The 17,688-nt window shown below is 36.8% G+C and overlaps 1 protein-coding gene across 3 annotated transcripts in view; it reads left to right on the plus strand.

The window, feature by feature from the left end:
• The window catches only part of Rif1 (replication timing regulatory factor 1), a 93,249-nt gene extending 77,101 nt beyond the window's left edge, over nucleotides 1-16,148 (plus strand). For 2 of the 3 annotated variants that reach the window (XM_023721344.1, XM_023721342.1), the window contains 10 exons: nucleotides 475-626; nucleotides 1,984-2,067; nucleotides 2,156-2,210; nucleotides 2,560-5,715; nucleotides 7,936-8,082; nucleotides 8,380-8,457; nucleotides 8,546-8,661; nucleotides 10,345-10,498; nucleotides 12,608-12,710; nucleotides 13,223-16,148. In XM_023721344.1, the coding sequence (XP_023577112.1) occupies nucleotides 475-626; nucleotides 1,984-2,067; nucleotides 2,156-2,210; nucleotides 2,560-5,715; nucleotides 7,936-8,082; nucleotides 8,380-8,457; nucleotides 8,546-8,661; nucleotides 10,345-10,498; nucleotides 12,608-12,710; nucleotides 13,223-13,437 (4,260 nt within the window). In that variant the 3' untranslated portion in view covers nucleotides 13,438-16,148. The remainder of the gene's footprint in view (nucleotides 1-474; nucleotides 627-1,983; nucleotides 2,068-2,155; nucleotides 2,211-2,559; nucleotides 5,716-7,935; nucleotides 8,083-8,379; nucleotides 8,458-8,545; nucleotides 8,662-10,344; nucleotides 10,499-12,607; nucleotides 12,711-13,222) is intronic. The other variant, XM_023721343.1, reaches the window with a different exon arrangement.
• The last annotated feature ends 1,540 nt before the right edge of the window (nucleotides 16,149-17,688 follow it).

A 17,688-nucleotide genomic window follows, 5' to 3' on the forward strand; every position in this document is an offset into this window, starting at 1 on the left:
ATCCTGCGCCTGACTGTGTTTGCATGAGCAGGCGCTTAAACAATTGAGCTTACTGGAAGGCCCCCCCCCCCCCCGCCCCACCAATGCCCATTTTTGGATTGTGCCTTTAAATTTGTGGATCTCAAATTTTATTCAATTTCTTTATATATTGCTTGAGAGGAACCACTGGCAGAATTTTTTACCCATTCTTGAGTTTTTTCTTCACTTTGTTAGTGATTTTTTTTTTTTTTTTTCAGTTTTATTTACTTGGTACAGGGTCGCATTCATAGTTATCCTCCTGCATTCAGCCTCCCAAGTGCTGGGATTACAGGCATGCACCACCACACGGGGCCTAGCTCAGCATACCGGGGGCAGGGGCAGGGCTGGTGCAGCATGTGTAAAAAGTGTTATGTTAAAGTTATCTGCATTACAAAACTAATGGAAATGTTAGGAAACAATTTAGAAACTAAAATGTACTTTTTAAAAAATCTGCAGCTGAAACGAGAATCTTCATCTCCAAAAGTAAAGAATACACTGCTTTTAGATGAGGAAAAGTCTACTGATTTTGTGTTCATACCTCCAGAAGGCAAAGAATCAAAAGAAAAAATACTAACTGAACATCAAAAAGAAGTACTTAAGACAAAGAGGTTGGTAGACATTTTTTTGTGAGTTCGCTGTTGGGTTTTTTGTTTTGTTTTTATATTTCAGGGAAGGGTCTATAAGGGGGTTCAGGGGCTCACTACTAGATTGGACTCCTAGTGATTCCTGTTTATAGCCGCCCAAGTGCTGGGATTACAGGTGTGCACCACCATACCCAGTCTCTCAATTGCCCTCTCAGTGCACCCCAGGGATGGGGTGGGGCTGGCATGGAAGGCCTGGGCTTCGAATCCCTGGCCCCTGCACCTGCATCCGCTGAGCTATTTGGCTGGCCCCTGGTATTCTATATTTATGCTTAAATTTCATACCCCAGATTATAACTTTGTTACCAGGACTAAGATACTGTGTACAGTACTTCGTTCTTTTAGAGCTCTGAGTACCAAACCTAGAGTTTCATATATGCTAGGCAAGTGTTATACGACCCTTGAGCTATATGGTATAATACTATGTGTTATAATTGAAGACTTCCAAGGATCCTTCTGCCTCAGCTTCCAGATTGCTGAGATTATAGGCAGGTGCTGCCATGCCCAGCTAGTAGCATTTCTATTGTCCATAAGCTGAATTTGCTTAGTTAAGTATAAAAGGAATGTGATTTAATGGATAACAATGATCTGGGTCTTGATTTTATATTGTTTTATAACATGATAGGATGGAATTGCAGAATATTTATTGTAGTATGTGGTTTGTACCCAGGGCCTTTGCACTGAACTACATCCCCATCCCTTTTATCTTAAATTTTTTTATGTATTTAGTACGGGGTCTCACTACACAGATCGGACTCATAGTGATCCTGTGTTCAGCCTCCCAAGCACTGGGATTACAGGTGCACACCAGTCAGTCGCCCTCTCAGTGTGCCCCGGGGCAGGGCCAGCACTGCATGCCAGGGATCGAACTCTGGGTCTGCTTAGGCAGTTACTTTAATCTGCAGAGCTGACTGGTCTTAGTTTTGTTTTTTAGGGGAGTTCTCTCTCACTGTATAGTTCAAGCTGACTGTGAACTCGCTGTGTAAAACTCCGGTTGACATTGTCGTCCCAAGTGCTAGAATGGTGGGCATGTGCCCCCATATCTGGCATCTGCAGTGCTTTTTATTTAAACTTTAAGAATTAGGCTAAGTTACCCAAGCTAGAGTTGAAATTGGATTATAGGTGTATGCCACTGTCCCCCAGCATTGTAAATTGAATTGAACCTAGAGCTTTACACTGTGACATATCCCCAGTCCTTTGTGTTTTCTTATTTTGAGATAGAGCCAAGACCTCTCCTGTCTTAGCCTCTAAGAATGCTGGGCATTTGGCCAGATGCTACCATACCTGGCTTACCAGATTTTTTAAATTCTGTAAAATTTTGCAGGTGTGATATTCCTGCCATGTATAATAATCTGGATGTTTCACAAGATACCTTATTTACTGATCACTACAGTCAGGAAGAATCTATGTAAGTGTTGAAGACATTAAACTTTAAAATTTATTGTAATTTTTCTGTAACTTAAAGTAATTTTAATTTATTCCATTATTTATTTCAGGCAAACTCCTACTTTAACTGAAAAACCAAAGGACGATACCAAGATGGTGATTAAGGTATATTCAGCATTTCACTTTTTAGGTGCTTAAGGGAGTCTTATATTGCTGGAAGATTTTGTAATAGGTCTTCATTTTGTTAGTTTTAAAATTATATCAAGTCTCCTCCTAATTCCCAATCATACTTTATAAGAATTAATAATCATGTGTATTTAAAATAGACATATTTAGGTTTTATTGAACATTTGTAAGTAGAAACAGCCTGGTAGACACATGCCATTATTTTTTTTTTTTTAATATTTGCAAATACTTAAAACGTCCTTTGAAGTACCAAAATCCTGCACTCAAATTTCCAGAGGTCATATTTGCTTGGTTAATCTATATTTTTATGCATGTTTACTTTGTACAGGAGGAACAAGTGAAGAGTGACACTGTCATTCAAGATGCCTTGGGAAACTGTGGTATGGATGAACATATGAAAAAGGCTTCTTTTTCAAATGAGTGTGGTTTTGTTCCCAAAACCAGTCTAGAAATACTGAGCAGTAATAATGAAGCCAAAAAAACTACTTTAATTTCATCAAAGAAAACTTCAACTGAATGTACATCCAGTGCAGAAAACACATTGGTCAGCAGTCGCTCAGTTTCTGATGCCAGTATTTCTGGAACTCCACAGCCTACAAGTCGGAGGCAAAGCTTTATTACTTTGGAGAAGTTTGATAGTTCAGATAATAGACCTTTCAGTCCATCCTCTTTGAGTAATATGCCATCAAACGTTTCAGAACCAAAAAACCAGGAAAACATGAATACAGCAGGTAATACACCAAAAACGAAGAAGAGAGAAGTGATGCATTCAGAATCTGATTCAGAAAAAAAACTGACTGGAGTTAAGAGATCAAGTCGAAGACTGAGTAAAGCTGAGAAGTCAGCAAGTAAAAGGTCTAAACCCATAATGAAATCTGAGCAGGAGGAAAATAATCAAGAATTGGTTGAAAGCACAATAGCCTTAGAAAATAGCTCACCTGATTTGTTTAATCAGACAGAATGTTCATCAGATGATCAGGTTCATTTTTCTGAATCTCTTACAGAGCATGAAGATAAAAAGCCTAAACCAACATTAGAAAATGCTGTGTTACTGGATAACAGTACTGCTCAAGAGAAAAACATGGGGATTAATTTAGAATCCAAAGAAAATACACCACCAACAGTAACCCCAGCAGATCAAACAGTAAGTGAAGATAGTCAGGTTCTGGTAACTCCAAACCAAAAGATCCTGAGACGGTCTTCAAGACGACGCTCAGAAATAGTAGTCTCTATAGGGGATAGCCAAGATAAAGAAAATAGTCATCAAAAAAGGGAAAGACGTAAGGAAGAGGAAAAGCCTCAGGCTTTATTGCATGTAAAAGATGATGTGTTACCTAAGCAGAAACTGACTTGTGAACAAACTGGACAGGAAAACTTGCTTGAGAAAGGAAATGTTGAGAAGGCTTCTGATGAAACCAGTCCTAATGCTGACATTGATCAAAATAAAAGAAAATCAGACCTTGAGAATGTTAATTCTGAGGGAGATAATAATACCCTGGATGTTACAGATAAGTCTTCTGAGAAACCTTTAAGAGGACGAACACGTTATCAAACAAGAAGGGCATCTCAGGGTTTGCTGTCCAGTATTGAAAACTCAGAGTCTGATAGTTCTGAGGCGAAAGAAGAAGGTTCTAGAAAGAAGAGATCTGGGAAACTGAAAAACAAAAACAATGACAGTGTTGATATTGAACAAGAAGAAAAAATGGTAGAAGAGGAATCAGTAAGCATCAAGAATCACACAGATGATGATAAAGCAATTTCTGAAGTGGATGTAGACAAAAAACCTCAGGTTTATGAAAAAGGTGAAAATACTGTGATACTTAAGGATTGTACAGCATATACAGACACATTGCAACTTTCTGATGATGTGCCAAATATATACGAAGGAAAAACTAAGGCTAGCAAGAGTCCAGAGTGTTCCTTTGCAAGTTCACCGATGCCAGAGTCAAACTTAAGGACTAGAAATGCTAGTAAGAGATTACTTAGACGAGATTCTGATAGCAACAGTGTGGGAGAATGCTCTCGAATTGGGACACCAGAACTTCCTATGCTTTCTGAAAAAAATGTGCAGACATTTGAATGCCAGCATAAGAGAAGTCGGAGAGTAAGACGATCTAAAGGTTGTGACTGCTGTGGGGAAAAATCTCAACCTCCAGAAAAGTCAGCCATTGGGTTAAAGAACACAGAAAATACTGAAATAAAGAGTAGTGAAATAAAGACAGAAGTGCAGATACCTCACACACTATCAGAAACAGATTCTAAAGCTAATTTATCTTCTGAAGTAAAATATTTAGATGAACATACAAGTATAAATTTTAATTTGGTTCTCAAGGGGAATGATACTCATAATGACTTTGTGCCTGAAACTGAGTTGAAAGGAAATATTTTTCAAAACTCATCTGAAGTAGTCAATTTGAAAGGAAAATCTTGTGATACAGATTCTGGTGAGTTGATATGTCATGAAATTGAAGAACCATCTAGTAAAAAGGTTAAGTCTATGGACCCATGTTTAGGTGATTGCAAGGACCTTTCAGAGAAATATCATTTAGATAGTATAGACGATAAACCAGAAACAACCCTGAAAAGCGAACTCAATGTTGACAATATTGAAGAGAATGCATGTAAAACAGCTGGAGACTCCCAAATAGAGGGAGTAAAAGCAATGGAACTGGTTGCAGAAAACTGTGAATCTAGTGTCTCTGAAAAAGTGTGTCTCAAAACTGACACTTCTGAGTTGGCAACAGAGAAATGTAAGAGTAGTGATGAACCTGGCACAGAAACAGCTGATAAACTAGGTGCTGAAGTGGCAGCTGAGGCATTTTGTGCAGGTGTTGGTCTTTGTGATAACACCACCCCTATAAATGTGAAATCTCAGATTGAGAATTGTGAACAAATAGCAGGTGGGGAATTAGATGACAGAAGTAATGAACCAGATTCAGCCTCATCTAAGCAGATGAATGCTAAAATGGAAGATTATGAAGAAATTGTGACTGAAATTGGCATTGTCACAGAAGCAGAAGATGAGATGACTAAGTCAGAAGAAACCAAAACAGAACAATTGAATGCAGAACTTGACAGTTTTGCTCCTGACACAGTTGAAATGAGCACTGAGGAAAGAAAGGTTGAGTCTAGCAAAAGTGAAACAAGTACTGAACTTCATAAGGCTGAAGAAACAAATGTAGATGACGATCAAATGGTAGTGGAAAATGATATTTTACTGCAGGTTAACTGTACTCCAGATAAAGTGGAAGAACCACCACAGTCTCTAACATCTGAAACAACTATTTCCGAACTAGTAACAGAAAACAATTCATCTCCAGAAAAATTGAGGGAACTTGATTCTTTACTTGTGTCAGCAAATGAGAGTCCTAGTGGCATGCAGTCACGGTGTGTTTGGTCTCCTTTGGCTTCTCCATCCACCAGCATTTTAAAGAGAGGACTAAAACGACTCCAAGAAGATGAGATCTCATCACCTGTTAACAAGGTAGGAATGTGGCTGAATGCTAATTAGTCTTACGTTTTCTCAGAACACTGTTGGGCATTGCAGTGATGTTGGGTGACTTATCACATGGCCATTTGCCTTTGATTTGCTGTGGTTACTAATGAAAAGGGACTGAAGTCCTTTAGGTATTGCCACAATACTGAAGATTTTTATATAGTTGTGCACACTTCACTTATGACAAAATTGTTAAAGATGGTCTCTTAGTAACTTTTCTGCCTCATATATAGTATTATTTAGGAAGTCACATGACACTGATTGCCGATGCTGAAACAACGGTTTAGCACTTAATGTGTTCTGTTTCACATAAGTATTGTTGTAAACTTACCTCTTTAAAGTTCTTAAGATACACCTTCCATGTTTTTGTTCCCCTTTTTTCCCCCCAGTGCTGGAGATTGAAAGATACATCATAGCACCTGCTATGCGGGGTTTTTTTGTTTTTGTTTTTGTTTTGCGGAACTGGGAACATAGCACCTGCTATGAAGGAAGGAAAACATTGTATTATGGAGCTATGTTCCTTGTTTAGAACATTTTTATATTCCTGTGCTGAGTTGTATGCCTCCTTAGGAAAAGTGAATATACTGGGATATCTGCTTTAGCCTCTGGCCTTGTGCCCTTGCACATTCTTTGTTTTGTGTGTGTTTATAAGGGCTCTTCAGGTCTACTCAGTTGCCTAGGCTGTGCTCAGACTCACAGTAGTCCTTCCTTGGATTTCACAGAGGGCTGAGATTATAGTTACAAATTACATCTCCTGCGTCTGGCTATATTACTTAATCTCTAGTACTATCCAAAATTTTCAGCTTTTCACACCAGTGTTTCAGCTGGGTGTGGTGGCACATACCATTAATCCCAGCACCTCAGAGGCTGAGGCAGTTGGATCATCAACTTGAGTTGAGTGCCAAGCTGAATTATATGGTAAGACTGTGTCTCAAAACAAAAACTAGCTTTCCAGGATACTCTGAAAAGGCAGGAATTGAGCCATTTACAAAGGCTTAGTATTTCTTGAGGTTTATTTTACTCTTTTGTCGTTTAGGATTTTTGTTGCTTGGTGGGCCAAGAGTTACTGAGCTTCTAGTAGAAAACAGTACACTGAGGTACATGTGCCATATTTGCCACCACTGCCTTAGAGTTTGAAAGGTCTCTGCATATTTTGGCAAGTGTTAGACCATTTAGTAATATCTTTAGCTCCTGTTTTGAGATTTCTTTAATTTTATGTATTTTGGTACAGGGTCTTGCTAGGTGTGGGCCACCATGCCTGGTCTCAGTGGCAGGGCCAGTGCAGCCTATGGTGCCAGGGATCGAACCTGGTCCTTGCGCTTGCCTAGGCAGGTGCTTAGACCTCTGAGCTATCTCTGCAGCCCAGGGTTTGTTTTCTCTCACTTTTTTTCTTAAATATCTTAAATGTACTATGACAGTACTTTGAGACCTTTTCTAAGTTGGAAAGCATTAAGTTTGAAATTTCAAAATTTTTCAAATTATTTAAATGTTACATTGTAATTGATAGTAACTCATAAAACGTGTAGGAAATAAGTTAACATACCATATTTTCCATAACAATTAAGTGTAGAATCTTCCCAGTCTTGGAAATAAAGAGTGAAAGCCATGTAACAGTATATTAATGGCCTCCATTTTGTAGTCACATCAAATAACATTATAGGTGAACATATTGAATGTTATAGGTAAACATATAGAAGGCCATATCAACTACAAGTGGGGCTAAGAAAGGTAAAAAGTTGCTGCTTAATTGCCATGACACTGATCGTACAAGAGTTTAGAACACATATGATCAAGATGTTCCAGAAGGCAGTTGTTTTTTTACCTCTGTTTTTGTAGTTTTAATTGACATATGGCTTTGCTTCCGTTATAAGTCTGCAGCAGTTCCTGTTTCATAATTTGAACTGTACAAAATAGTTTAGAATATGGGTAGAGTGAACTGTGGTATTGAATAATCTGAAAACAGTTATTGGGTGAGCAACTATGTACTATGTACAGTTGGCTTTTAGTGAAAGAAATTAAACTTCTAAATCTACATTCTACTTTTGGGTAACCTCATAGAATTTCTGGTGTTTAAAATTTTGTAAAATTATAAAAACCTGGCTGGGGATACAGCTCCATGGAGCAGTGCTTGCCTGGTAAGCACAAGGTACTGAGTTCATTTCCCAGTACCAATAATTAATTAAAAATTAAAAACCTATCTGTTTTTAGGTCCGCCGAGTCTCCTTTGCAGATCCAATATACCAAGCAGGATTGGCCGATGACATTGATAGGCGGTGCCCTCTTGTTAAGTCTCATTCTTCAAATAGTTCTCCTATAATAAAAAGTGTTAAAACTTCACCTACTTCACAAACTAAGGTAAGTATAAGCTTCCCACACACGTAGAATTATGTGTGCATAATTTACCTTAAGTTTAGCTATTAAAGAAATAGACCTGTTAAAGAAATAAAACTGTTTAGCTCTGTTTTTTTTGTCTCTTGGTAAGTACATATGAAGGAGATGATAAGAGAAAGGGATGATTTAGCCAGTAATTGCTTAGGTAGTTCATTGTTGTATTTCTTCTGAAGTTAAAAAAAAAGAGTAAGTTGTAAAAATCAAATTTATAATTACAGTTCTCCAGGGTTCTGAGTTTCTTTTCTCTTCCTTTCTGTCTAGCATAATACCACTTCAGCCAAAGGATTTCTGTCCCCAGGATCACGTAACTGTAAATTTAAGACCTCAAAGAAGTGTTTAGTAAGAAGTGCTTTAGTTTTCATGAATCTTTATATTTTTGTTTAGTCAGGTGACCTCTTACTTAACAGCTTTTGAAATTTATTCTAAGATTACAGAAATGGTGAAAGAATCCATGCCATGCCCCACAGAAAGTGTTTATCCAGCTTTGATGAGTTGTGCAGCACCAGTTGACATCATTTTACCTCAGATTACATCAAACATGTGGTAAGTGGTTAGTTTGGCTTCTGGCTTGTATTTCAAGATGTCATTTATGATTGATCAAAGTCATTTTGAGTTGATTCACTTGTACTTTCCTGCATGTATGTTACTTTAGAAATAAAACTATAGCTTGAAACGCGGGCCATGGCAGCATTAGAAGTTTTTGTCCTAATTCAGTAAATATTTTTTAATATTGTTTGAAACATTGTTTAATCCTAATCCAGACCCTTTAGGAATATGAATATCATTTTTAATTTCTCAAATGAAAATTTGAAATTTGCTAAAATCTCAGTCTGTTCTTTTATGTATTTACAGGGTCTCCCTATACAGATTGAACTCATAGTGATGCTCCTATTTTCAGCCTCCCAAGCACTGGGATTACAGGCACACACCACCACACCCAGTCTCAGCACACCCCAGGGGCGGAGCTGGCACACCACGCCAGGGATCGAACCATGGTCCCAGCACCTACCTGAGCAGGCACTTTGCTGAGCTATCTGGCTGGCCCTAAATCTCACAGTTAATATAGTTAATCTCACAGCTATAGATCTTAACAGTGTTGCTTGTTAAGCATGAAGTTCACTTGGAGTAACCTTTAAAACAAAACCTTGTGAGTTTTTTGTTGTTGTTGCAGAACTGGGCATTGAACTCAGGCCTTTGTGCTTGCCAGGCTATCACTTACTCTACTGAGCCATCTCCCCAGCCCACCTTGTGAGATTTTAAAAATTACTATTTTTAACTAAAAGTTTGATGGAGTCAGGGAGATGGCTTATTTTAGAATAAGCAAGTTAAATGCCTATGGCATAACAAATTTTGAATTACCATATCTTGGTTAAAAGAATTGTTATAGGTAATTCCAGAAACTTCAAGATAACTTTTCTTTAATTGAATTGTTTGCCCTATCATGGTGCCCTATCACTTCACTAGGATACGAGCTGTTCTTCAGTGTATTTTGTAACATCTTTAATTCCATTTCTGATGCATAGAAGCCAGGGGCATGGTACATTAAAAGGGTCCTGATTAGTAGACTTAGTAAAACAGTAACATGCCCCAACCACCGATAAACTGAGTATTGCAATTCTACCCATCTGTGTATAAGGTAACATTTAAGTGTATTTATTTATACTTAAGGCAATCTTAAAATTCATTTGTATTACAAGTAGTGATGGATGTGGCGCTGTATCTAGCACTTGAGAGGCTGAGACAGGAAGATTGCCACAAGTGTGGTGCCAGCAGGGCTACATAGTGTGTTCAAGGCCAGCTTGGACTGTACATAGCAAGAATGTGTCTCCAAAGAAAGACTAAAAAGTATATAAAATGTGAGGCATGCAGTGGGATTTTTTTGCCAGTATAATTGCTTAAGCCAGATGTTGCTATCAAATCCAAATTTGATTTTAAATTAGACAATATGCCTTCCTCACTGTGTGCTGTATAATGAATGCAGTTATGAATATCATTTTTATTGTTGTTTTGAGAAACATCTCTTGTAGTCCGGACTGACTTTGAGTCCACTGTGTTGGCCATGCTGCCCTACAACCTACTGTGAACCTTTTGTCTTAGCAGTCTGAGTGCCTGGATTACAGTTAAGCACTACGTTTAATTATATTTAAATGGAGAAATCATCTGTACAAGCCATGAAAAATATAAAAACCTAGATAGATTTTTACTTTTTTCTTTATTACTTTTCAGGGCAAGAGGTCTAGGACAACTTATCAGAGCCAAGAACATAAAAACTATCGGCGATTTGAGTACTCTTACAGCTTCAGAAATAAAAACTCTTCCTATTCGTTCTCCAAAAGTGTCTAATGTAAAAAAAGCTCTCAGGATATATCATGAACAGCAGGTAAAAACTTAGATGGTACTTACAAAGTTATGTTTTAATAATTGATCTAACAATACAGTTAAGAGGTTTGTATTTAAACTGTCATAGGATGACACATTTTTGATCCTTCCCTTCCCATCAGAAGCACTGTTTATTTTCATAAGGTTTACTCTTTTGTTTGTACTGTTTGTATATTCCTTGGATCTATTTATATTTATTTATTTTGGTGGGACTGGGGATTGAACTCAGGCTCTTGCCCTTGCACTCGCCAGGGAAATGCTTATTCCACTGAGCCATCTCCCCAGACCTCCTTGGCTTTATTTTTAAATTTTCTTTTATTCTTTCCTGCCCCCTCTTCATTTCCATCATGAAATGACTGCTCTTCCAAAAACCTAAGTGTTCAAACCCACACATTTAAAAAACCATTACAGATGTTCTAAGTCACGTTATTTTGATGCAGGGGTATAGGGCCCTGGTGGGCCTTTCTATCACCAACCCTTTTTTTTTTGTTGAACTTTTTCTTGCAAGACATGGTCTCATTAAGTTTCCCAGGCTGGATCAGATGTTCTGTCACTTACCACAGCCTCCCAAAGTGCAGAGATGTACCACCATGTACCATTAGTGTTTGTTTGTTTATTTGTTTGATTGATTGATTGATTGATTGATTGATTGATGGAACCGGGGATTGAACTCAGACCCTTGCGCTTGCCAGGTAGGCGCTTATTCCACTGAGCCATCTCTCTAGCCCCTCTGTTAGTGTTCTGATTTCGATGTCTTGAATGTTTGGACTTAAGTGCTTTTATCTCTGTCAACATTTTGCTTATAAGCATTTGAGTTGTGGTTTATTTTCAAGATTCTAATGAAAGCTAAGATTCTTATCCACATGAAAATGTATGTAGATTTTATATATAGGTTTCCAATTTACAGACTCCTGAAACCCATTGAGAGATACATCCATTGGTACTGTTAGAATTTGTGAAATGAAAAAAAATGAGTATGTTAAGAATGAAAAACAGTGTTGTGTGTTAGATTTCCTTAAAATGGCATTCACCAGGTACTAAACAATTTTGTATTCTTGAACATCATTGATTTGTATCATCATACTCAGAAACCTTTGTTGAACTATAACTTTACACAAAAAAAGCTAGTCTTGGGTTGGGGAGATAACTCAGTAAAATAAGTGCCTGCCTGGCAGCCGCAGGGTCCTGAGTTCAATCCCCGTATTGGGGGGAAAAAAAGTCCTACTTGCACATTTCTATAATCTCAGCATTCTAGGAGGCTAAGGCTCAGAGAATCACATGTTCAGGCCCAACCTGAGAAAGCAAGATCCCCATCTCAAAATAAGAGCTAGGAATGAATGTAGTTCATTTGTAAAGCCCTAAATTCAGTTCACAGCACCATTGAGAAAAAGAGATGCCTAGAGACTATATCAGGCATAGAGGCATAGATTGAGTTTCTCAAATGTTCTCTCACTTAACACACATAGGCACTGGAAAATCACGTGCACGTGTGTGTGTGTGTGTGATTGTATGAGCAAAAATCCACAGTGTACATTTAAATCATTTAGTGTACTCACAGATTTATACCACCAATCACATGAACTAATTTAAATCCATTATGAAGTATGCTGCATTCGTATTCATTTGTTCATTCATTCGTTCGTTCATTTATGAGACATGCTCTCTCACACGTTTAGTTGAGGCTGGCCTGAAACTCAAGAGTACTCGTCTTACTTCCAGATCCCCAGTGCTTGGGGTTATAGTCATGTACCACCATGCTCAACTGTTTTTGTATTTTTTACTGTTCTCAGCAATGTTATATTAACTGAGTTAATATGTTAGTATGTAACAACATATGTTCTATATATTACATGCTTTTCTAACATTTGTACAGTGACTAATATTAAATATGTATATAATGGCACATATCTATAATTACTTAGGAAGGTGAAGTAAGAGGGTAAGTTCAAGCCTAGACAGTTTAGCTACCTAGCCAGAATCTGAAAAGAGACTGATGTGTAGCTTGGTGCAGAGGTCCTGAATTTAACCACCAGTTCTACAAAAGAAAAGAAAAATTTTGACTTGTTCTTTTGTGTTTTTGTTTTTTCACTGTTGTAAATGTATAATCAAGATGAAATCTCATGGACTTGAAGAAATCCCAGTTTTTGATATTTCTGAGAAAACACTAAATGAAGTAGAAAATAAGTCAGCTGATGAAGAAAGACTTGCTTCAGGTATAATTTATTAAAATAAGATAATTTCACTTAGAAGATCAGCTAACTTAAAAATAATTTGTTACGCTTTTAATTTGGCCATGCTATATGAATTTAGTATTTTTTTGGTGCTTAATATGAAAAATAACTTAGTTGGTTTTCTCTGCTTGTCAAGTTCCAGCTCTTTATGGTCTCTAGTAAATCTAGACTACACATTTTGTTCCAGTTATGCTAATAAAAAAGGCATTTCTTTACAAGCAGGAACTCTGAGCTCTGAATTTGCTTTTTCTTTTTTTCTCCCTGTCATCTTGTTTTCTTGAGAAACAGTTATATCCCAGCCTGCTTTCTTAGTGTAAGCCTAGGCACTTAGCTTGGGATGTACAGTGGTGCAGCACCTGGCTGACAACCACAGGGTCCTGAGTTCAGTTTCTGGTACTTAAGCCCTAGGCACTTAAACTTTTTCTTAATTTGATAAGAGATACGTGCATGTTAACTTTTTATTTAAATAGTTCTATATCCTTTTTCTCTTTTAGATTTGATTGATCCTGTTGCTTTAGAAACTCCATTATCTAAAAATCTTGTGGCACAAATTAGAGCTCTTGCTCTTCAGTTGGATTCAGAAGATCTCCATAGCTACTCAGGAAGTCAGCTGTTTGAAATGCACGAGAAACTTGGTACTATGGCGAACTCTATCATAAAAAATCTGCAGGCACGTTGGAGATCACCAGCCCATGAAAATTCTAGTTAGTATTGTAAGAGAAAATTGAAGATTTTAAAACATCCCTGAATTTCTTGATAAAACATGTTCTGACATATTGTATAATTTGAGAGGAAACTGTTTGCAAAGTTAATAACCTTTAACACTGTGAAGGGCGATGATTCTGTTGTGTAAGTAGTTTTTAATTTCATTAGTTATCTTTTTTTCCTCTTTTCTGGATTTCTATGCAGTTTTCATGAAATTAAATATTCACTGCAATTGAAAGCAAAAGTAGAAACAAGCATACATTTTATTCCTCGTTTTCAACTCTTATTTTGGTGAAGTGCATAATGCAAAAAAACTTTTATTTTAATTTTCCTTAACTGATAAACATGTTCATATTTGGGTTATGTTTTATTATTTTTATTGTTTTACCAGAGGTTTGGGAAATAGGTTCCCAGTAAAATACTTTAAATGAGATACAAAACTGGGGACAAAGCCCCCTTTCCCCCATAGATGTCACCTTTGGACAACTTCAGAGAAAAATTTTAAATACTAATTTTCAGTTTCTTTGGTGAAAATATCAGTGCAGAATGTGCTAAATTCCATTTCCTTTTCATTACCAAATATTTGTGCAGCAGCTTTTGCTTGTGAAAATGTACTGTTTTGAAACATACAGTATTCATTTCTAAATGCATGACTGTTTGTACATTGTGTATAGATGGCATTTAATTTATAAATTTCAGCCTTCGTTGATTGCATGAATTTTTGTTCAGCTTGTGAATATGTTGGTTTTGTTTAATTAAAACGTGTATATATTTTAATACTGAAATACCAATATAGGCAGTAGAAATACTTCATGGGCTTGCTGCAAATACTTGGGTATTCTGTATCTACAAATAAAACAACACATAGTTTTATACTTAGTTAATAATCTCAGTTAAACATGACTTTATTTTTTAAAGTATCCAGAAAGTAAAATTAAATGAAACGAGAAATTTTGCTATTCATGCAAGGCCCACCCCTTTTTCTTTTGGTTTGGAAGAGGATACCAACCACTAGAAAGTATATCTCATTAACGTTTCTTCTTAATGAAGAGTTTAGTCTGAATATATATTCATTGCAAGTTGGACTATAAGAAGTCTAGAGATAACCTGCTTTGTCCACCTGTACCTAAAAGCAAACTTGGAAGAAGTTTGAAACTGTTCTTTTTATATATATATATGTATGTATGTTTTGCCAAGTTTAATAGTAGTGTATAATTAAAACATTTGTAAATTGCACCAAGTAGTATTAGTGCCTGACTTCCCATCTATGTTACGTCTTTGTGTGTCAGACAGGGACTTGCTGTGTAGCGCAGGCTGATCTTGAATTGGACATCCTCAAGCCTCAGTCTCTCCTGAGTGCCCTGATACAGGTGTGTGCCACCTTGTCCCATTTATTTTTGTGGGTTTTTTTCTTTTAAATTAAATTTATTTCATTTGTTCTCTGATATGATCAGTGAATTAGCTTGTTTTATAGTGAACTCCTACTTAGAAAGCATACTTCTATGTCAAGTCATAGAAGTACATCAAGTCATTGAAAGTTTAACATTTTGTCTACGTTAAGATCTCCCTTTCACTAGGGACCTCCAACCCCTATAAAAATTGATAGCTTTTTTTATGAAAATCAAAAATACAAATATTTTTGTTTCACATGTACATGTATATATATATATCACGTGTGTGTGATATATGTACAATGATAGTTTTTTAAATTCTGGGGTTGAACTATGAATTGTAGCATAATTAAAAAAATTTGAAAACTCAAATTTTACAAAATGGAATCATAGTTGTGGTTTACAGTGTCCAAATGTATAATAATTTTTTGGTCATCTTTTTTGTGGAACCAGGGATTGAACTCAGGTCCTTGCGCTTGCCAGGTCAAGTGCTTATTCCACTGAGCTATCTCCCCGGCCCCATGGTAATCTTTTAATATTAGTCTTAGGACCTTTAACAAAATCCACTCTTTTTGAAACAGGAGCTCACTGTTGTAGTTCAGGTTGGTCTTGAACTCCCCTTGTTGGCCTTGAACTTCAGTGATTGTCCTGCCGTAGTCTCCTATATACTGCGTTTTGTCCATCATATTTAATATTGAATAAGCACATGAGCTTATAGTGAAATAGGGATGAATAAAAAAGGCTGTCTTTGGAGAGGAGATAACTGCATATTCTTATGCAGAAATAGTTCAAAGTAATCAATTTGTTTCATCACATGCCATAAGATTTGTATGAATTGTCATGTGCTGGTGGGATGAAGTTCTTGAAAAACTGGATAGAACAGCAGACAGTGTGACTTAAATGATTACCATGTATGTGTTTCAGTGAAGATGTATTTAAAAATACCATTTGAGACCAAATGTCAGTTTGTTAAATATTTTTGGTTGCTGTGGTTGTAAGCATATATATGAATCGCCTTACTTCAGTATTCTTGCCTTAAATTTTTCTGCAAATTTCTCCCTGACGTAACAAAAGCATTAATATTTTGGTAGGCTCTAGTGTATTGTTTTACTGATAGAAATTTTTTTCAGATCTTTTCTGATCATTAATAAAATATGGCAGATACCATTAACAACAGTCAGATCTGGTTTCTTGATAATTATTCATCTTGAAGGATGTAATGGTATGCAGTAAATACCTGTGAAATCTATTGGATTAATTTCAGTGGATTTAAATGTTCTGTATTGGAGTCCATCATTTAAAGGTACATTTAGCTAGTTCAACAAGTTTTAAAACTATTAGAGCTTTACTTTTAATTCCAAATATTAGAGATAGAGTCAGATAAATCCTTTTAGGGATAATATAATCAAATATAGAATTGAAGTTTGAACTTAAAAGCATGTTTGTTTGCTGACATTTCCCATGGTTTTCTTTTTCTGTAGAGTTTGAAGGTAAGGATTCTGTTAGCTATTTCAGGATAATAGAAATATCATTAATTGCCAGAACAGGAAGTAAAATTGGAAGAAAAATAAAGCTCTGTATCTAAGTGGGGTTTTATTTTATTTAGTGCAGGGTCTATAGGGTCTCACTACATAGATTGGACTTACAGTGATTCTTCTGTTTTCAGGCTCCCAAGCACTGGGATTACAAGCCCGCGTCACCACGCCCAGTCTCAGTTGTTATCTCTGTGGTGGGGGTGGGGAGAAGGGTGCAGGGGCAGAGGATGCAGTGGGGCCAGGGCCATGGCCATGGCCAGTATGGCAGGCCAGGGTCAAAACTTCCATCCCTGCATCTGCCTAAGCAGGCGGTTTAATCTGCTGAGCTATCTGGCCGGCCCTTAAGTGAGGTTTTTAAAAGAATGAAAATTCTCTAAAAATTGCTATTTTAAAAGTTAGTTGGTTGAGATTTAAGAGATTTCATAGATAGAGGAGGCTGTATTATTAAACCCATATCCATTTACTACTTGAAAACCTTTGTGTTTCATACATTAAGAATATATATGCACACATATGTACTAGGCTGAACTTTCCATATTTAACAGTGCTTTTCAAACTTGTAGGGCACAGGTAAAATTGTGGATTGTGATTAAATAGATCTCAGTTGAGATCTGAGAGCCCGTGTTTCTAACAGACTCCCAGGGCATCTACAAGTACTGATGTTCATTAATTGTACTTGTAGTAAATAATTTTAAAAAGCTCCAAACTCTTCTGTAGGTTCTCCTAACCCAAGCAGATTTAAGTCCTTAAGATTATTACAAAAGTTTAAAGCTTGGGCCAGTGAGATAGTTCAGCAGACTAAGCACCTGCTTAGGCAAGCACAGGGACTGGGGTTTGATCCCCAGCAACACATGCTGTGCTGGCCCCACCCTTGGATGCACAGAACTGGCCATGGAGTCCAGGCATGGTGGTGCATGCCTGTAATGCTAGCACTGGGGAGGCTGAAAAATGGGAGGATCACTACAAGTCCAAGCTGTGTAGTGATACCCTGTATCAAATACATTAAAAACTTTAAAGCTCTAATTTAATGAGCTGCTGATGTTAATAAATTGAGAATGCAGATTAATTTTGAATCCTTCACTTTAATGTTCACAACTTATTTTAAAGGACAAAATTGTGTCTCTTGATACCCCTAAAAGTATAGATTTAAAAAAATAGGTGCCCTTAAGTCTCATTTTAAAAAGAACCTTATTAATGCATTAGACAGCATTTTCTCATGAGTATATGTGTATCGTGGTCTTTTTTTCCTCATTTTTTGTTGTTAGTAAAGTTTTTAAGTAATCAGAAATATGTCTAAATTTTGCTGTCATTTCATTAATAGACCTTGAT

Source organism: Octodon degus, unplaced genomic scaffold, assembly GCF_000260255.1.
Source record: "Octodon degus isolate 3935 unplaced genomic scaffold, OctDeg1.0 scaffold00082, whole genome shotgun sequence".
NCBI classification, from domain to species: Eukaryota; Metazoa; Chordata; class Mammalia; order Rodentia; family Octodontidae; genus Octodon; species Octodon degus.